This window comes from Haliotis rubra, unplaced genomic scaffold, assembly GCF_003918875.1.
Source record: "Haliotis rubra isolate DU_JTF1 unplaced genomic scaffold, ASM391887v1 Scf6, whole genome shotgun sequence".
NCBI lineage: Eukaryota > Metazoa > Mollusca > Gastropoda > Lepetellida > Haliotidae > Haliotis > Haliotis rubra.
Window position 1 is genome coordinate 5207980 of NW_025767301.1, and position 22316 is coordinate 5230295.

The 22316-nt window shown below is 39.2% G+C and overlaps 1 protein-coding gene across 1 annotated transcript in view; it reads right to left on the minus strand.

Moving 5' to 3' along the window:
- Nucleotides 1-22316, minus strand: part of LOC124255381 (chromatin-remodeling ATPase INO80-like) — a 70474-nt gene that overhangs the window by 39860 nt on the left and 8298 nt on the right. Inside the window, exons 6-25 of the mRNA XM_046689276.1 lie at nt 21315-21447; nt 21099-21151; nt 20221-20376; nt 19654-19707; nt 18549-18752; nt 17161-17341; nt 10525-10592; nt 10126-10174; nt 9482-9576; nt 8731-8844; nt 7903-7998; nt 7546-7748; nt 7094-7178; nt 5480-5597; nt 4928-5013; nt 4596-4763; nt 3261-3360; nt 2866-2973; nt 1255-1345; nt 700-777 (exon numbers count right to left, since the gene is read on the minus strand). Coding sequence (XP_046545232.1) covers nt 700-777; nt 1255-1345; nt 2866-2973; nt 3261-3360; nt 4596-4763; nt 4928-5013; nt 5480-5597; nt 7094-7178; nt 7546-7748; nt 7903-7998; nt 8731-8844; nt 9482-9576; nt 10126-10174; nt 10525-10592; nt 17161-17341; nt 18549-18752; nt 19654-19707; nt 20221-20376; nt 21099-21151; nt 21315-21447 — 2240 coding nt within the window. The remainder of the gene's footprint in view (nt 1-699; nt 778-1254; nt 1346-2865; nt 2974-3260; nt 3361-4595; nt 4764-4927; nt 5014-5479; nt 5598-7093; nt 7179-7545; nt 7749-7902; nt 7999-8730; nt 8845-9481; nt 9577-10125; nt 10175-10524; nt 10593-17160; nt 17342-18548; nt 18753-19653; nt 19708-20220; nt 20377-21098; nt 21152-21314; nt 21448-22316) is intronic.

Below are 22316 nucleotides of genomic sequence, written 5' to 3' on the forward strand. Positions count from 1 at the left end.
GCATATCAGAAATGTGAGGCTGGCTGTTAAGTGTGAATGTTCATGGTAATATGCTGGTTTTAGCAATTATGGTGGGGACTCTAAGAATGGAGTTCAAACTCTATACCCATGTAGAGAATAGAAACCCAAAGTTTCCAACATGGCTAAGTATATGCTTGACAAACAACTGCTTTCCGTATTAACTGGTTGTGCAATGTGGTCTGTTTAATGTTGGAGGACATCACTGCATCAAAGTGACATTATACAATGCTTCAGATACTACAATGACCAAAGAAAAGTGTCATCTCTAGATTTGTTTTTTGCTTAATACCGCACTCAGCAATATTCCAGCTTTACATCGAGTCTGGACCTGACAATCCAGTGATCAACATCATGAGCATCAATCTACACAGTTGGGATACAATGACATGTCAGCGAGCATGATTACTTGGTTCCATTAGTCACCCATTACAAACTTGGGTTGCTGAAGACCAATTCAGGCCCGGATCTTCACGGGTATCATTCAGCATGCTGCTGAGATATGGACCAAATCCCACAGGAGATGAAAATGCTACTTTATGTATATGACTGAGAGTGATGACATTTAAATTCGAGGAAAGACCTCTTTGACCTACTTCTGTGTGTTTATGAGTGAGTGAGAGAGAGCCCCAAAAAAGAAAAGAAAAAAAAAGGATGCATACATTAATCTTTCCAACTCACCTGCCATTCTTGTGGCTCCAGCTGTCATAATGGTGTATCCTGTAAGCCTCTTTCAACCACAGGAAAACAGCTAGCCACCTGTATGTAACATGTCATCAAAAGTAATAACATAGCCGATCTCAGAGTAATTTATCACTTTGAAAAGAAAGACAGAGGCTTTCACAACCACAACAGATTTTGATAACATTTACATTTGACATTTCCTTTTTTTGTTCTTGTGGTATAAAGAAAGGGGATAGAATTCTCACATTTATGAAAACTACTATTATCATTTCATTATTTTCATGCAAATTTTAAACATAAAACTTTTTTTCTGAGAGCCACAGTGAAATACGGCCATCACCCTTAAATACTTCAATATATCTTTCATAATAGGTTGTATCATGAAGGGGCTTACACTGGTTTGTTACAGATAGTGTAATACAGTGTCTGGTTCTTGAAAGAATGCATCAGGTGAAAACGTTTAAGTCTATTTCTTGTGAACAGGCATGCATTTCACAGATTTTTGTTACACAGTGAAAGTATTCTGTAGAAGGTCTTGTCAATGCCACCTACCTGACCAACAGCCCTCCCATGTAAGCTGTCAGCTCTGCTGGGGACATGTTGATGAAGCGGAGAAATGAGAAACAACTATGTACATGTGAACCTGCAAGATAAAAAAACAAACATGTTCACTGGCCACACAATGTGCTCTACAAGGGTATCAAAGAGTTCTGAGCCTATCATACATAGACTTCAAATACTGTTGTATGCTGAATCATTTTTTAACATACGGTAGTCCCCATGCAGTTCAATACTCATTTTCCATCTCTTCTCCAGATTAGTTCTGGCTTGATGACATCTACCAGGCCTCCAGTGCTTGATCCTTGTTAAAGCAGTACAACTGATTCTTTTTCAAATGAGGAATCAAGTGGAAGCTATTGTAGAAGTTTGTATCCACATTCCCTAGAAGCAGCCATTACATGACTGGTGGGAAATGGTCCTGATAGAGCTGAGCACAATGTTGAAATTTGCTGTAATGCTTCTGTTTGATAACGCTTTGATATCTTTTGAATATCTTGCCATAACTTTCTTAGTGGATCTTGTTTCAAGTTTCTTGGCTGGGGCAGATCTATAGTGTTTCCAATTCTTGTTTAATCGAGGATAATAGTGATGGATCCAGGTCTCATCACCTGTTAGCGGCCTAAAATGGAAACCTTCTGGGTTGTGATTATATCAAGCAATAGAAGCAGTCTTCATTTTGTCTGATCACAATCTAGGAACACATCGGGCTGAAACCTTTGACACATAGGTGTTCACAAGGGATTGTTACAATCGACTTTCAACAGGAGTCAGTGGTCAAGGTCCCATTGTTCAACACCTGGTGATGCACAATATCAATATTTTCTTTTGTGATGCTAGAGTGGGTTGACCATGAAGAGGACATCTTCCAAAAACACTTGCCACATTAATTCACCAAATACTTAACTGTGGCATATGCTGGGGCATCCCCAAGACAGCTCATTGACCATCTTGGAAACGTTTATGACTGCTCCATTTCAATGCTAAGTACAGGTCAATGCAAATATTTATTACCTATGGGGGCGAAAATATCAGGGTTCATATTTTTCCTACGATGCCCTAGGGCAAAATATCACTTTGTCATGGTGACGTGACATCATGAACAATGCTATGACGCCACGTTTCTTATGTGACATTGCATTCTACATTTGGTGGCTGTTTGAAAGTAGATTTAGGTTTATTTTCCTCAATTTGACGACTTCGGTAATGAATAGAATATTATATTTGTGCCCATATCATACTATGTTTATGACACCCGTGCCTAAATATAGGTATAACCCTCGCTCTCTCTGCTCAGGAAATACCGACATTTAGGCACTCGCGTCGTAAACATAGTATGACATGGGCACTCATCTAATATCCTCTATACATGACAAGTAAGCATAACAATGATGTGCCAGGCTCAAAACATTCTGATATTCCCTCAAACATGCATTTACAATTTAAAATGCTACTTCATATTAGCACAGAGAGAGTTGTTTTACAGATTTTATTGGCAAAACTGCTATGTCAATTAAACAGACAGTTGACAACTAAAGAATCAAGACTTTCATTTGAAATTGAAGGTCACATATTTTAAGAACATCATACAGGAACTAAACTTACTGGAATGAGACTGGGGAAATAGTGTATGATGAATGTGTTCTGATGAAAATATGTACATCATGTTATACAAAACTTTGGCCTTGCTTGGCTGAGCACTTTCGAGAATACCTGCAAACAAAGGAGTGGTAATTATCATCCTTGATTATTAGTCATTTTAAGAGGAAACAAGTGGTACAAAAGCAAGATTGAGATATGAGAATCATGTGATAAATATGATCAGTCGCTAATGTTAAGGATGACATTGTTCATTTAGTCCAGTTGGACAAAAGTGTGACTAGAATAAAATTCTTCAATATAGCCTAATCAAAATGCAGACAAATGCCTGGCCAAATATATGTTATCTTCATTATGTCATGGAGTCTTTGATTAACTATTTAAGGTACACATTTCCTTACCTTCACGGTAGATAAGTTTTGGCACCAAATATGGCTCAAGAGCCATGTAGAAAGGGGACTTAGGTTCTCGCCTTTCAAACAGGTCAGGATGATTACAAACCTGCAAGAAAACAAAAGCTGAAAGTGAGTGAATGAATAAAATCTAAGGAATACTCATTTTCACACCAAAATGCTATATTGCAACATTATAGCAAACAAGTAAGTGAGTGAGCGAGTTTAGTTTTATACGCACTCAGCAATATTCCAGCTATATGGTGGTGGTCTGTAAATAATCGAGTCTGGACCAGACAATCCAGGGATCAACAACATGAACATCGATATACGCAATTGGGATACGATGACATGTGTCAACCCAGTCAGCGAGACTGCCCACCCGATCCCGTTAGTCGCCTATAGCAAACATACCATCTGCACTTCAATATCAGGAAATAATGCCTTAACAATTTTAAAGACTTGGCTTGGACGTAAACTGGTTAAAGACTGTAATTATTGTTTCCAGATGTATATATACAAATTTTAGCAAGTTAGACATGACACATAAAAGGACAAAAAACAACAAACCAAACAGTACCATTTCATAAATCAGGGACCCATGATTAGGATTGAAAAGAACAAAAGACTGTACTGGACAGTCTTAAAGGGATAACAATTGTGTGATTCTCTGTTTTGTTTACTATTCAATGAATCACTCAGCAATATTGCAGCCTGATGAAGGCTTTGGAACATAGTTATTGAAATTGTCAGCAAACATCCAATTTGAAAACAATGACATGCAAAGCACCAAGACACCTTGCCTAACTACCTAGTGAGTGAGTTTAGTTTTATGCCGCTTTTAGTAATATTCCAGCAATATCACGGCAGGGGACACCAGAAATGGGCTTCACACATTGTACCCATTTGGGGAATCGAACCCGGGTCTTCGTAGTGACGAGTGAATGCTTTAACCACTAGGCTACCCCGCCGCCCCTCCTAACTACCTATCATTAAGTCACATCTTATGAAAAGCATAAGTTGCTAGGTACAAATATTAACCCATCACTTGTACACAAATGTATTGTAGAGTGAGTGAGTGAGTTTAGTTTTATGCCACAGTCAGCAATATTCCAGCTATATGGCAGTGGTCTGTAAATAATCGAGTCTGGACCAGACAATCCAGTGATCAACAGCATGAGCATCGATCTGTGCAATGGGGAACCGATGACATGTGTCAACCAAGAGCCGATCCCGTTAGTCGCCTCTGACGACAAGCATGGGTTACTGAAGATCAATATTCTAACCCGGACCTTCACGGGTACATGCATTGTAGAGCGAGACTTGGACATACAACACACAGACCTTCCTGAACTGCATGACGAGGTTCATGAGACTGCTGGTGGTAGACTGAGCCTGGGAGGTGTTGGACGTTGCACTGTTGATGAGGTCCTCGATGGAAATCTTGTTTTTAACTGCCTGGTAAAGGAACTTCTGCCGTGATGTCAGAGGGCAGTACACCAACACCTCAATCTACAACAAATATGTCACACGTGTTGCTGTTACTCTCAACTCTAAAATTAAAAATAAATCAAGTGGGAATTATCACAAGTTAGGGCTAGCTGGCTTAAAGGTTTTGGCACAGTGTACAGCTGTACATTTTAAATTAGAAACCACATGAAAGGATTCAATGTTACCTTGTCTGACAGTTCATTTTCTACATCTTTCTTGACTCTCCTCAACATAAAAGGTTTCAGGATCATGTGGAGTCTTCCAAGTTGATCTGCAATAAAGAATCAACAAATTTTGAAGTCTGTACAAAGAGCTATTAATGTAATCAATCATCTGGTGTATGGAGTAATTTGATCACAGTGAAAATTTGTTTATTCATCCAAATAGTGTCACTTTTAAATCTTGCAGTGAATGAAATGTGTTTCAAAGAAGTGCCTTTTAATTTTACGATGTAAAAATGCAAATGAAGTGTCGTAAATCTCAATACAGACGAAGGACAGAAAGCAAGTTTAATGTAACTCTTCAGATGAGCAACTGTGTGTCTGCTAACTCATTTTGCTAATACAAAGATATTCTATTAGACAATTATTACTCTATTTTCATAGAAATATGCATGTAATAACCACCATATCCACATACAGACTGGAAATGGGGCACCATACACTGGAGGCAAACCTATATATACAAGTATTTCCACTGACAATTTCAAGTAAGAATTGAAATGTTAACAGCCCTACCTGCATCAATGCCTGACTGTTTCTCTGCATGACTCTCAATGTCTTTGGAGAACCATTCATTGAACTCATCGTGCGAGTCAAACAATGTTGGCATGATGAAATGCAACAAGGCCCACAACTGAAAGAGAATGTAATAAGTCTCTCAAGTGTCAAATAGTGGCATATAAAGAAGAATGTGAGAAACTATGTGACTGTCCTGTTTCTAAAGAATATTTCTTAACCATTGTCATTAAGTACCTGCTGTTGACCACTTTTCAGCTCAAAAGTGTGTGTGCAGTGATGATACACCAAAGATTATACATCAGACAAGTGTTTGCCACTAACATGGCAATGTACCCCGCTGCTAAAGAAGAATGAAATATAACGTACGCACAGTCGAACCCGTTTACTCGGACCCGTGATATCCGGAAACCCGCCTTCAAAACGAAACTTGCCTTCAGTAATTGTAATTGTTCGCGCTAGCGGACCCCCGGTCCTCGGACCTAGCCAGCGAAGAAGTTTCAAACCATTCCCATTGAAAAATGATCCAGTTATCGGATTTAAAAGATCTGTGCACATGTGCATGTGTATGTTTTGTATTGTTTGCATGGGATTGTTGTATTCAGTTGTTAATCTCTCGGCAGGCAGCTTGATGTGAATTGAATAAGTACCCATCAAAACATGGCGGAATGGCGTGTCACTTCAGTGGTGACAGGTGTGAGAACATCTCATCAGTTTCAGAAAACACATGTTAATGAGGATTAGGATTAAAGCTGCAGAATTTGATGCAGCAGTTATCCGAAACAGCTGAAGAAATCATCAACACACTGCAGTGACCGACAGATGACCAATCAGATGGCAATGAAGAACAACAATTAGTAGTTCTTCTTATTGTTTGTTGATCTTCTACTGAATGAATTAATGGTGACAGCACAAAGGTTCAGTGAATTTATTGATTGCAAGGAAGCAGACATCTATCCCAGACATTTTAAGGAAATAATGTGCATGCATTGATATGTGATATCGAGTCAACATAAGATGTACAATGTAAAATGTATAACATGAATCGAAACCGCGGTGCTCGGAAAGAAAGTTTATTGGTATCTGATTTATAGACTTGAATTATGATTATATGCACATTTGACTTTTGACTTACTGATATACATACATTAATAAATTTTTCAATATACATTATCCGATACATTCGTTTTGCTTGTTTGATGGCAACAGTTAACTCAGAGGCTATAATTGGGTGCCTTTTATGTGCTATCGGACATGGAAAAATTTCGTTAGTGTATGAGAAAGATATTGTCAAGGTCACCCAAATCAACTGGTGTATGCATAATTCCCCAATGTAGGCTGTCACCAAATTTGAAGACATTGGGTACAACAGTTCATGAGATACCATGTTAACAAGAATCGGGACGTACATATACAGATGGATCCTGCTGAATACCCATGTTCCGCATTGTGGCAAGGGACCATAAAATCTGAGAACTGAACCCATCATCAGCAGATCCTGACTGAGGGATACACCTATGCAGACAATTAAGGCATTTTCACCACTAGTGCCTCCTAAAAATGTCCCCACACCAATTGTGCCTTCTAACAAGCATCTATAAAGATCATGTTTACCTCAGCCATACTGTTCTGAATAGGGGTCCCTGTAAGCAGCAGCCTGTTCCGACAGTTGAATCCAAGCAGAATCTTCCATCGAACACTAAACAAGAAGATATACTTTAGAATGTAATTTGACTGTTTTATGTTTTTCACTATAAGGTAAGTAAATTCTACTCTAAATACATTCAAATCAATTTCAATGAACTTGATTGTTTTTACGTGTTCTACTAATAAGGATGTAAACTGTACTCTAATAACAAAAGTCAATTTCCACAATGATTCCATGACTTCACAATGAAAAGCTTAGCATAATATTTGGCATGGGGAGACAATTTAGCCACACTGAGGTAGTTATCACACAATAATGTAACAGCCTTCTGATTTCTTTGTATAAAATTTCAGTGGCTCTGTGAAATTGTTAGCTTACACAGTGTGGAATAATGATAAGCTGAGTGTAACAGGCTAACCTTGAGCTACTTTTCAGGGCCTGAGCTTCATCTAGTATCATATATTGCCACTTGATTCTCTGAAAGTACTTGACATCCTGAATGACCAGCTGGTAGCTGGTGATCACCACATGGAATGATGCATCTTCTGTGTGAAGACTCCGCTGATCCCAGAACTTGCGTAGAATCCTTCGGTCCTGAGCATTGCCCCAATATGGGACAACCTGAAAGTTACAGAATCAGTTGAAAGTACAGCGTTGAGTGGTAATTATAGTCTGACTATCCAAACTTTGCAAAATGATGACCCAACACTTTGAGTTTACACTTCTTTAACTATAGGCTGATTGAGAAATTATGCATGGATCTAGTCATACCTACCTTGAACTTGGAGACAAATCTGGCACACTCTTGCTGCCAGTTGTGAAGTGTTGAGGCAGGAGCTATGATGAGGAAGGGCCCCCATATTGACTGAAACTATGAAACAAAATACACAAATGAATGAGAGTTTAGTATTACGGCGCTTTTAGCAACATTCCAGCAATATCACAGCTGGGGACACCAGAAATGGGCTTCACACAATGTACCCATGTGGGGAATTGAACCTGGGTCTTGGTGTGACGAGCGAACGCTTTAACCACTACGCTACCCCACTGTCTCATACACAAATGAGAGTTTCTGTACTGACAACAGACAATTCTCATTTCAACTGAGATACATTAACTGTTCTAACCTTCCAAATCCAGAACAAACATCTATTAATTTTCTGACTGTCTCTGGCCTGTTATCAAGGGAACAAAATGCTTAACTGTCTGGCATACATACACATGCCTTGCTCCCCATTCCATAAGCGGTTTATCGCTAAGGTGATCATAAATCCAATATATTTACATAGACATTTGTAATTATTATGATTGCTGTGTAAAGCCCTGCATCAGATTCCACATATCACATATTGTGGCATACACAGTGAGACAATTTGGTGTCACACTGTCAACACGCACACTGCATTCATGTACTGGAGTTCTATGAGACCAAGCATCATATAAAAGAACAGAAGACAAACATGTTTTCATTGCAGATAAGGGATCATGTATGTGCTGGTGATGTGCTTCAGTTAGGGTGGCTTTATAGATGGGGACACAAATTAGCAGGTTTACACATGGAAGTCGCCTTGTATAGGGCAAAACACAGCAAGTTTTGTCATACCTCTGCCAGATGTGCCAGGAATGCTATACTCTGAACTGTCTTTCCCAGTCCCATCTCATCAGCCAGGATGCCGTTTATACCCTGGTTGTACAAGGTTGCCAGCCAGTTCATGCCCTGAAATTCGTAACATAGTTGACTGTATATGGTTACAGGCTTTTAACCGATGAAGTAATGTGCTTCCAGTAGGCACCAATATCTAGAATGGATACAGAATGAAAATACAATACATCCTGAAGGATGCATTGTAATATTTATTGTAACAAATATGATGGTCCTGTGACTAAAGCAATCGGAAAATCTTACAAAGAATAGAAATTAGGTTTACAAGCCTGGATAGTGATAACAAATAGAAGAAATCTGATCACAGTATATGTTTGTTATCTATCAGCCCTACTGAAACCTATGACATTAGTGAACAGACTCAGAGCTAATTTCTTCCATTGCTTACAAGACACTATATCATATCATTACTTTACAGGGCCCTCATATCTCATGTAAGGACATTTGAAATAAATTATTAGGGATAGTTTGGACACTTTGTTTTGTCAGTTAAGTTAAAACCCTGCAGTAATATATAACATATGGTAAAAATGGCAACATAAACATAAACAGAATTTTCAGGTATAACAATATCAATTCACAGAAACATTTTAAAATATGTTTGGTTTTGAAATATGAAACTGGAAGGGTGAACTTCCTTGCTTCATATATTACATTAACTTTAACAATTAATTGCTTCATTTGAACACACCTTCAGTTGGTAGCCTTTCAGAGTGCCCTGAAATATGCTTGGCTGTGGCCTCTCTTCTTCACTGGCCAGGACAGGGTTGGCAAGACTAGAACCCACTGAAAGACGTTCACAAATTAGACCTTACATGCCTTTGTATGCACACTACATGTGAAGATCCTGGTCTTCAGAAACCCAACAGAATCGGGTGGTCAGGGCCCCGTTTCACAAAGCTCTCGTAAGCCTAAGATCTCGTAACTTTCCTCGTAGCATTCGTACCTCCTATACTGTAACATAGGAGGTACAACGCTACGAGAAAAGTTACGAGAACTTAGGCTTATGAGAGCTTTGTGAAACGGGGCCCAGGTTTGCTGACTTGGTTGACACACGTCATTATATCCCAATTGAGTAGATTGATGCTCAAGCTGTTGATCACTGGATTGTCTGGTCCAGATTTGATTATTTACAGACAGCCGCCATATACATGTAGCTGGAATATTGCTGAATGCGGCATTAAACAAACCAACCAGCCAATTGCATGTATACAGTAAAATCTGATAAAGTAACATTATACAAATATTTCCTTAGTCTGTGATAGTGAACTATGTTGGTTTTTAGTAGTTGTTTAGAAGAACAAAATCAAAATATGAAACACAAAGATGACTTACACAACTCATTGCCATTGGTTTTGCTCAACCTGTCATCAAATGAAGAGGTCTGAAGAACAGAAAATATGGGTTTGTCAAAACATTTGACCAACTTTTGTACCTGACTAATTATCAAGAGGATTTTTACACAGAACTGTTTTAATTTAACTTTCTGAGACATCAATATTTGAAATGCATGAACAGCTGCAATACTGCATTTATACACTCATCATGATAAACTGAACGAGTGAACATAGTTTTTAATCCATTTCAGAAAGATTCAAGCAATATCCAAATACTAACAACAGGTTTCATGTTCTGGACTAAATTTGGAGCCTCATGTTCATTTGATTGATCTCATGAAGAGCTCTGTTGGCCTTTCATCAGAGGACCTCCTGGAAATACTCTGTGGGTATGTACCTTAGATTGATGAATCTGGAATGCTTGCTCAGCATTAGTTAGAGCTATCTTCTTCATTTCTTCACTATCTGGAAAATTGTTAGAAAAAATAGCTATTCAACAAGTGAAGCATAAAGAATGTAATTTTTAGAGTAAAATTGATATTTTATACTTATCCTGACTCATGCTCTTTTTGCTTGTCTTCTTCTTCTTGCGAACATAGTGGAACACTTGTATCTCCCTAATTGAAGCTCCCTTCAATGTAAAATCACTAATTAGTACACCACGAGTTACCTCCCTTCCACAAGCGCGGGAACGAGGGCGCATCCTCCACCCATGTGCCTCACTCTCTCCTCATATACTGAGCCCAACATTTGAATTTACAGGGAAATCCAAAGTGTTATGTGGGGAGGATGGGAGGGCTTACCTCATGAGTCAGGATAAGTATAAAATATCAATTTTACTCTAAAAATTACATATTTTTCCTTATCCTGACTCATGCTCTTTTTGCTTGTAGAATCCTACGGAAAAGGAGGTGGGTATATATAATACTTTGGATTTAAATAATTAGTGATTTGAACTGTGATGATTGTAATAACCCTATGGGAACTTCATAAAGGCACTGAACTGATGAATTCCTGCTGCTAACTTATCAGCTGCCATATAAAGGTTATTACAATGTACTTATTATGATAAAGTATATATAACATTAATACAATGCTTAAGACTAATAGACTTAAGCTTGTTAATATGCTAGTATAAACTCCTTAGAGTTTGTTAGCTAAAATACTTTAAGATATAACATAGTACTAAGCTTAAGATATGATTAAACTTAAGCTAATTATATAATAGCAAAACTCTTTAGAGTTTGTTAGCTAATATACTTATATGATATAGACATAGTGCTGAGCTTAAGATATGAATAAGCTTTAACTACATATATAATAGCAAACTCTATAGAGTTTGTTAGCTAATATATTTTTACAATATGAGTATAGTAGTGTGCTTAAGATATAAGTAACTTAAGCTACATATACAATAGCCAAAAACTCTGTAGAGTTTATTAGCTAATAGACTTATAATGTAACCATAGTACTAAGCTTAAGATATGATTAGACTTAAGCTAAATGTATATAGCAAAAAACTCCTTAGAGTTTATTAACTAATATACTTTTTATGTTATAAACATAGTACTGAGCTTAAGATATGATTAAACTTAAGCTATATATATATAAAAGCAAAACTCCGTGAGAGTTTGTTAGCTAATACATTTTATAATGTAACCATACTGCTTAAGATATGATGAACTTAAGCTAATTATATAATAGCAAAAAACCCTTTAGAGTTTGTTAGCTAGAATACTTATATGATATACACCTAGTATTGAGCTTAAGATATGAAGGAAAACCTTAAGCTAATTATATAATAGCAAAAAACCCTTTAGAGTTTGTTAGCTAGAATACTTATATGATATAAACATAGTATTGAGCTTAAGATATGAAGGAAACCTTAAGCTACATATATAATAGCAAAAAACTCCGTAGAGTTTGTTAGCTAATACATGTTATAATGTAACCATAAAGCTTAAAATATGATGAAACTTAAGCCAAATATATAATAGAAAAACTCTTTTAGAGTTTGATAGCTAATATACCTATATGATATAAACATAGTACTGCGCTTAAGATATGAATAAGCTGAAGTTACATATATAATAGCAAAAACTCCGTAGAGTTTGGTAGCTAATACATGTTATAATGTAACCATAATGCTTAAGATATGATGAAACTTAAGCCAACTAGCAAAAAACTCTTTAGAGTTTGTTAGCTAATATACTTATATGATATAAACATAGTACTGAGCTTAAGATATGAATAAGCTTAAGCTACCTATATAATAGCAAAAACTCTGTAGAGTTTGTAAGCTAATATATTTTTACAATATGAGTATAGTACTATGCTTAAGATATAATTAACTTAAGCTACGTATATAATAGCCAAAAACTCTGTAGAGTTTGTTAGCTAATGCATTTATAATGTAACCATAGTACTAAAGCTTTAAGATATGATTAACTTAAGGTAAATATATAATAACAAACTCTGTAGAGTTGTTAACTTATATATTGTATGATGTAATAATCATAGTACTGTGATGATAAAAAAGAACTTAAGCAAATTATATATAGCATGTAGCTATTTAGTACTGTTATAAGATAAGTAGAAATCTGTAAGATTGACTTATCTTCTCCGAGGAACTGTCAACTGTTGTGCGAGGACCATGGGACCGAATTGGTGGATACCTGAGACGTCCTCGGCGGTGATATCTCTCAGATAATGGTTGGCAACCACCATATCGGATCTCCAGAATTAACCCCTCCATAATTTCAAATAACATTTGTGTAGATCAATTGTAGAAGTTAGTGCTCTAATATCATGAGTATTAGAAGCTCATGGAGGGTCGGATCGGGTCCATCAGTCTTGAAGGCACGCAGTATGACAGTTCTGATCCAAAAGGAGATGGTAGTACATGAGACTTCAGTCTGCGTAACTTGATGATAGAGGAAATAATCTGATGCATTTTTCCCTCCTGTTTGGTTCGGTGGAGATAAATTTACAGTGCTCTTGCTGGCCATCGTGATATAATCATTGTATCATGAAGTCCAAGTATGTCATCCAGGCGTGTTCATAAACCTCACTTGTGAGGTGTTGGAGCACTATATACAGATCCCCAAGTTGGAGCGTGAAACTTCCGTTTTAATCCTCCAATCAGAAAGCTTAAGTAGGTTTACTAACCATCTAGTTGTGTTAGTGGCTTGATGATGAAATTCAGCTGTAGTCTGAGATGCTGTGGATTTAGATCCACTTGTATCCCGTCGTCTAGGTAAATTCGCTGTGAAATCCTTGACGATGTAGGTGCACAACCAGGTGTGTCTGTCCTCGTTGAACTTTATGTAAAATCGCCTGACTGCCTTGCCCTCGTCCTAACTTGACAGGGGAGGTCTCTAACCTGAAGAAAGCAGCCCAATCATGAAGGTTCAGATTAACTGGACTGTAAGGAGGCTTGCTCGTTCACTGATATATAGTTGTCACTTGTAACGTAAGTCTTGAACTGTGAACTAAGATCGACCTCTGTGTAGGGCGTTGTCCATCGCGGTCCAATCAGAACAAGGCATTTTGATTCTGTAGAATACCCGCGCTGTGATGTCACCGGTGTAGCAGGAAAAAACCTTGTATAAAATCTTGCCGTCGTTTATATTAGCATAATCGCCGGTCTTCACCGTAGCTTCCTGAAGTTACCCGAGTGAGCACGTGTTTCGAGGGTTAATGGTAAACGCGCGAAACCTCCGGCGCGAAATACCTCGCTCTGTAATATTAATGCTGGGTAGGTTATTTTCCTGGCTGTCGTGAAAGTAACTTCAGTTTTGAATATAATTCCGACTTCCTTATATAAAGGTACAATAAACTTGCAAGTTGTCAGCTTGTACACTGTATACATGAATGTATCGTCATAATTGTAGAATAAAAAGCTGAACTTGTTGTACATATTACTTCTCAGAAACGTTGATGATTATGAGTTATACTCGTTGTAACAAGGCTGCTGTTCAATTTCGATATTGAATTGTCTGCAGATCTGCGTAATGGTCACGCATGTAGATAATCGTATCGTAGTGCGGGATAGCATATTCTAGCAATCTATACGGAAAGTTGATTTCTGTGAAGATCTATGAAACGTCGTTGACTAATTAATATCGCGACGTTTTGTGTTGTAAATAGCCTGTGCAAATGTCTTCGCGTAGGCTTATAGACGGCATATGGCATACAGTTGATAGACAACTTATGCGATGTCTTGAACGGACTGACGAGTAGCTATATATGACGAGTGGCTAGTATATGGAGACCTTGGAGGATACTTCCTCGGTGAACGCCGGAGACTTCACGAAGCTCTCGAAGTATCCCTTCTAGATCTTCTGGGTGAAGTAGACTTGGAGCCACTTAGCCAGCGACCGCCATAAAGGTATCGAGTCAGAGCCCGATCAGTATATATATATGTAATTTTTAGAGTAAAATTGATATTTTATACTTATCCTGACTCATGCTTGCTTCTTCGCGGAAGCGACCTCTGTGTTCAACAGGATGTGGGGTCGACAAAGCGCTACTCCTCCGTGGCGTCCCTTGTAACTGGTGAGGCTCTAGTTCCTTCAGCGGAGGCAGCCTGGGACTTCCTTAGCGAAGTGTCTAGAGTCCGATCAATATATGGCGTTAGCTTCATACAGGGTGTGGTTCTTGCTGGTTCTGCATAAGTAGAGCCGAGTAGATCATCCTATCATCTTCAGAAGTCGTGTTACGAAATCTGGTGATAAGAATCTCATTGATCGTTCTAGATCTATTAAGGCCAAAGAATATACGCCTCTGGCGTTGAACTTACATGGCTTAATGGTAGGCTGTGTCAACATTCTGTGGCACCGCAGCAATCGGGTCGATCGGAGGTAGGGTGACGACGTCTGCATCGTCTTCCTTCATCAGGTATGTCTGCGCTGAGTTGCCACTCTTGGATGGTGAAGATATCTAGGTTGTTTACCATCCAATATCTTATCTCAGCGTCTGAGAAGATGATGCCTCCATCATCTTCTGTACCAGCATCGGTGATGAGAGGTTGATGCTCTTCTGATGGTGACCTGTGTGCTGCTATCTCTATGTCGGGTGACGCTTGGGGAGACCTGACTATAGACTTGTGTGCCGACTTGTGTGGTGACCTGCGAGGTGATCGACGTGGTGATGTACGTGGAGATCGGCGTGGTGAACTGGCGTGGAGATCGTCTAGGTGATCTACGTCTATGGGATGACCTTGAGTCCGCATCTGAGGATGAGGCCGAGGACGGTGACGATCTCTCCCGTCTTCGCGAAGGCCTTCGCGAAGACTGTACATCTGGGTCCTTCGTCGAGGTGGTCTGTGACTTCCTTCTCGAAGGCTGCTTCGTCGTGGCTGCTACGCTGACTGGGGGTGCCTCTGGGGTGTCGTCTGCGTTGCTCAGACCCTGGGCTGGCTGCTTCTCCCGTCTGTAGTGGCCCTCCATCATGGTCATGATCTGCCGCAACAGCTCGTCTGGGATGGTCTGCGACGAAGTGGTCGGTGCCCTCTCTGCGATGACAGCTGCTGAGCCCTCAGGGACATCAGTGACATCAGTGTAGAGACATCAGGCTGCATGGCGATCTCTGCTGATGTCACTGGTCGCTTCTTGTGGTGTACGCCGGGGATGATGATCGGTTGATCATCGTAGAGGCCCAGTTCAGCGGCTGGAACAATCTCGGTTGCGAAAGTCCTAGTAGACTTCGTTGATTTCCCCTCAGAGGTCGACGCTGCCCTGGGGGTGCGAAGTCTGCGTTGAGTGTTGGTAGCGACGGGACCCTCAGGAAGATCATCGAATATCAGCGTTGGTACATCAGGCTGCATGTTGATCTGCGCTGACATCACTGTTGCCGACATCGGTCATTCTTTTGATGTACATCAGGTATGATGATAGGCTGATCATCATACAGGCCCAAATCTGCGACGGGAACAATCTCAGCTGAGAAAGTTCTAGTAGACTTCGTTGATTTCCCCTCAGAGGTCGACGCTGCCCTGGGGGTGTGAAGTCTGCGTTGAGATGCAGTAGAAGCCCTCTAGTCTTCGGCTGCGACGATGGGATGTCTGGGGAAGCAGGACGCTTCTTGGAGGCGGCGGACTACGTCCCACGCCTCTCCACCACTCTAAGCGGAACACCAGGCGGGAAGGGGTCGACCAACAGCAGTAGACTGGCGAGGGGTTCAGGTGTATCAGTCATGGCTAGACTCTGCATACGCGACCTATCTGCTGCGCGTCTCAAACATAAAGTAATTATTTATTAAAGGCAGAATTGGATAAATTAGTACCGCAACTGCCACGTGAATAAAATGAACATGGCGCAGTACAGCTAGGGCATATTAAATGCGGATCAGCAGCAGAATAAAAAACGTAATCTGCAACAGTACAGAATTTTTCAACGTAATCCACAGAACAAACATGGCGTCCCGTGAATAAACAGTAGAAACACGACTAAATATCAATATATAATTGTTGAAGGATACTAGCTAAACCTCTATAGATGTCTATATGAGGTAACTAACTAAATATAATCAAAGGATATAGTGTGTCGGGAGACACAGGCGCTCTCACGTCCAGCTCACTGGGCGAAGAAGGAGAGAGTGAGGCACATGGGTGGAGGTGGCACCCTCGTTCCCGCGCTTGTGGAAGGGAGGTAACTCGTGGTGTACTAATTAGTGATTTTACATTGAAGGGAGCTTCAATTAGGGAGATACAAGTGTTCCACTATGTTCGCAAGAAGAAGAAGACAAGCAAAAAGAGCATGAGTCAGGATAAGGAAAAATAAATGCACTTAATAGTCTTGACTTGTGCATGTATATACCATCAAAACCTCTCAAAACCAGCATAAATGTAGTCTCAGCAACAATAGATCCAACAACAACGTCGAATGTGAAATATATAAATACTTCATAGAATTATTGGCAGAAGTCAATCAGGACAAACTGACAGTCATTTTCTTAGAATCGGCTATTTCAGTAAAGCAATAAAGCCATGCAATATTTTTAGCTACACAGTTATGACCAATGCTGTACTTGCCATAGTCATCATCCAAACTTGATAGTTCACACTGTTTAATCATCATCTCACTGTCATCCAGCTGTCTCAGAATCTTTTCCTTTGCTGCTTCAGAGTCACCTATCAACTTTCGTGCCATAAAATGTGCATACAGTTCTGTTTGTGTGATCAGGAAATTTAATTTCCGCTGCTGTCGTCTTGCCTAGAAAATGAAAAAACGAACAAACTCTTAAATCATGCTGTTGCCATGGCAAGTTACATTCCCTGATTTTCATTAGAACTTTTAACAACCAGTCAAACTTAGACAAAAGGGAAATGGAACCAGTAAGGGAGATAACTCATATTATCAATAAAAACAAAGCAACTGTTCTGCTGCTTTTCTGGCCATGAAGACATCCTGTCCCACAAAAAAAAGAAAAAAAGAAGATGTTTGAGGGCTTCATTTTGCTGGCCAGTCAGTTGTTCAATATTTAATTTCTCTCAAACTTGATCATAATCAATGGAAATGTCCACCATGTTCTTGATATTGCAAACCCAAAATTGACACCCTGTTTGTAACAGGCATTCTGATTGGTATGGCTAATAAAGCAGCATAGCCAATCAAATTGGCAAATGGAAATCAAGGGCGGATAATTTTAGATAGTGAAGAACAAAGGAATGCATCTACAGGCTACATATTAGTATAATGTGGAAAGTGACGTAAGTCATTCACCACTTTGGTGAGCATATTAGGCATTGTGCTAATTAATAAAAGATCAGTTTCATCAAGCATGCTGGATTCAACACATGATCAGCAGGTCTTCTCATAAGGGACAGAATTCTCCACAGCAAAATTTGATGCCACAAAGAAATCCAATGCCACTTATCACAGCAAGATTTGTGTGGAATTCACCCTCAATCTTTTTCAAATGATTTGTGCCATAACCAAAACAATCAGGTGTGCCACTGTAGTCATCTGATTATGATATATTTTATTCAATTGAAAAACATGGTGTATTCTGCTCCAGAGCACCAAAGGCCCTCTTTAAAATCGAAATGGTTAAATACTCTACAACAGACAGAATCGACATGAAAACCAAGTATGGTTAACATGGGACCTACTCAGCTTCATAATCCATAGTGGTCAACAAAAGACTTATCCCCCCCACCATTGCAATCGACTGACAGACTGAGTTTGGTTTTATGCCGCTTTTAGCAATATTCCAGCAACATCACGGCAGGGGAAACCAGAAATGGGCTTCACACATTGTACCCATGTGGGGATTTGAACCCGGGTCTTCGGCGTGACGAGCCAACGCTTTTACCACTAGGCTACCCCACCGCCCCCACTGCAATTGAAGGGGTCCTCATTAAAAAATTCAATGCATGAGAAATGTGTTAGGATGCTCCATGTTATCCTTGTTACCTACCTCTCTCAGCTCCAGGTCCATCTTCCTCTGTTCCAGAGCCTCCTTTTCAGCCTTCCGCCTGTGCTCCTTCTCTACTTTGTCGAACCTCTTCCAATATAGCAACATCTCCCTAGTGATTCGTCGTGCACGTGATGGCGTTTCCTTCATTACCTTCTGAGACTGGATGGCTGCTCGACGACACTCCTTCATACACTGTGTTGACACCTGGAGAGACAGTTCTTCATTAACACTTGCTTTCACTCCCGAATTTCACAAAGCTGTTTCACATAGGTAGAGGATATGTTCACATGACTCAGTCACAGTAAACTATGCTTGTAGGGAACTGAACCAGGGATGAGAATGAAGTTTTGAGAAAAACTCTGAAAACTAGCCGAACTCCTGATATTTAGGCATTTTAGACCTTTAAAACTGGCTCAGAAATGACAATATCAAGCACGCAGCAACAATTAAAAAACTTTAAATCTGCTGAAGCACATTCATACAATTGTCAACGGGTTTAGACGATTCACAAAAATGACCCTTGCCCTTATGAAATTCCCGGAATTCCGTGGATCCGCGGAAAATTCTCATCCCTGACTGACTGACATAACAAACTGGGGTTTTCTGTCCTGGCCAATTGCTGTATATAATATATATTGTCAACAAACAAAGGTCATAACAAACTATTTGTGATCCCAATGAGTTCATTTACCATAGTTTCCTGTTTCTTTATCTTTTGTTATAAGGGACCGTTCATAATTTATGGCTAGGGGGTGATGATGATTTTATGGAGAAGCATGTACAATGTGACTGACCCCACCCCCAAAAAAATTTATGTACAAAGTAAGTCAACCCCACCCCTGCTTGTCAGGTACAAAATCAATGACCCTCCCTTCAGATATTTTTCACTCATAAATTTTCAAATATTTTTATGTACAAAATTGATGACACCCCCAGTGCATGTGTACAAAATTGATGACCCCCTACCACCCAGAACAAAATGGATGACAACCCCCTCCCCTAAAAATCATCATCACCCCCATAAATTATGAACGGTCCCTAAAATCGTATGGTTGAACTTGAAAACAAGCCACAAAGGAAAGTTTTTAATTAAAGCATTCTTTACCTTCTTCAACAACGTAAGCATTTCTTTCCTTGCAGATGCTTTCTGCTTTTGTGCCTGAAATGATAATTTTATAAGTAACACCATCTAAACTGTAACACAAAGAAAAACCTACATTCAAACATGGATTTCACAGAAGGAAATGATTCATTCCTGGCTAAGAAACCAGGCACATGGTTCCCAGGCAATACCTTTGGCTAAGTAACTTTATATATTACAAAATAGTCACATGGCTATGTATTATGAATTATGAAGACATAATGCCAGCCATGTTTGGATGTAGAATTCTGAGTGCAATTTTTATAGAAAGTTCCAGCTCCATTAGTAATGTAGTTTAGGTTAAATGTTGAAAATTTAAATGTTAACCATGGACACATACAGAACACACGCCACAACATAACCACTCACCGACTCAGAGCTTACAAGTGTGCTTGATTTAGAATCTACATATATGATATATATATCTATGCTTTTTTATCCAAAAAGGTGAAAATGAATATCATAAAGTGGAATATTATTAGTTTGAAAACTTGAACATGAGCCTTATACTGAGTTAGGACACTAAGATACCTTTGGAATTTCTTTCTTTGCAATAGCTATCCATATTCTCTTTCTCTTGATGTCAGCTTGTTCTGGGGTGAGTTTCTTCTGCTTGCCTGACCGTTTGGCCATCCGAGACTGATGCATTAGCATCTCCAGAACAGCAGGGTCTATCTCACCAAGACTCTGAAACATGTACATGGAAACTATAAAGCATATATTAATAATGATGAGCAATCTATTTTCAAAGTGGGTCCAATTCATGGATGACATAGGAAACACTTGGTGGCCACAAGATTTCCATAGTGTAAATAAATCCCATATAAAAATCCATTTTCTTATCAAAATGAGTAAACTGTTTTGAGTTTTGTAAACTGTCATTTTGTAAAGGGAGGCTACTACATTTAGATATCATTCCATCAATATGCCGACAAGCAGATTTTCTAGAATCTAGGATCTAGATTTTCGAAGCTCTCTTAGTGCTAAGATAGTCGTAAGTGCCATACATTAACATTAACTTGCGACTATCTTAGCGCTAAGAGAGCTTTGAAAATCTAGGCCCAGGTCTGTTTACCAGCTGCCTAATCTGAGTACATAAATGGGTGTTTCTCAACACAGGTTTACTGGATGGAATTAGAAATTTGTCACTTTCACAGAATGCCTATATTTTATATAAACCACAAAGAAAAGTTACTTGTGCTTCCTGAATTTTAAAACCCAGATGCAAGCCAGCATTATAAGTGAAACATTTTTATCAATTTTTTCATTTTGCCCATGGATATAATCTGTTGTGCTTAACAAACAAAAGATACGAGTGCAGTTACAAGTTAACCATCAATACATAATTCAAAATACTGCTCCAATAATCCACATTAAATTGGTGTTGTAAAGTGTGCTATTAATCTCACCTCCAAATCTCCATTTTCTTGATCTTTCTCCCTTTTAAGCTTCTTCAGTTTGGCTTAAAAGGTCAAAACATAAATTGTGAAATCTTGACAAAAATTATATCTACACAATAATCATTGTTATTGGACAGAGATTAACATAAAATATTAATCCTACATAAACATTAAGAGGCTATTTGACATTACTTTGTTACATAAAACTTATGGCAACATTCTTACCTTTAACTTTCTTTTCCATTTTCTTCTGTTCCCTTGATATCTTCTTCCTTGGCCCAGCAATAGCCTTGAAGTGTTCAGGGTACTTGTCATAGTTGGAAAGAAGCCCTGTGCTGTAATACTGGTACTGGTGCAGCTGAAATAGGAGTGAGTGGTTGAGTGTGGTTTTAAGCCGCCTTTTCACAATATTCTATCAATATTCCAGCAAAATTGTGGCGGGGGACACCAAAAATGGGCTTCACACATTGTACCCATGTGGGGAATCAAACTGGGGGCCTTCAGCATGACGAGCGAACGCATGAACCATTAAGCTACCCACCGCACCGCTTTCACACTACATACTAAGCAACGTGAACATCAGAATATACTATTGGATAAGCAGCAATATTCCAGCTATTTGACAGTGGAGTCTGAATGATTGAGCCTGAATAATTCAGTTACAGATATCATCCGTAACAGTTTACGTCACTGGGGTATGAAAATATACTATCAACCAAGCCAATGAGCCTAACTACCTGATCCATCTCACAACCAGCAAAGGCTCCAAAGAATTTATTCAAACCCATATGAGCCCAAAGAGCACAATATCATGACTCAATGTGTACCATGTGGTGGCATGTGGTCCTGTGCATGTTGCTCAGGTCACAAATCAGTTGAAGTTATGCAACGGTAGGTGCTGAGAGTCCTTGGATGGGTGTCCGTGTTTGGTAGCTTGACTCCTGCAAGTTTCTAGGACTTCAGTCCTGCCCACACAGAGAAGCGCACGTTATACATGTGGTCTCACCTTAGGCAAGTGAGTTTGTTGAAACATGCCTCTGCTCACCCAGCAGAAAATGGGTACCTAGTGGGATAAGTCATGTGACTATAACCTTCTAGTGCCTCACAGAAGGTTTGTTTGTAGCACTTCGAGCATGCACTTGGTGCATGGAATTTAGAGCCATAGAAGAACACATTATTATTACTATATACCATATCTGGGTGTATATGCATGCAGCTAATATCTAT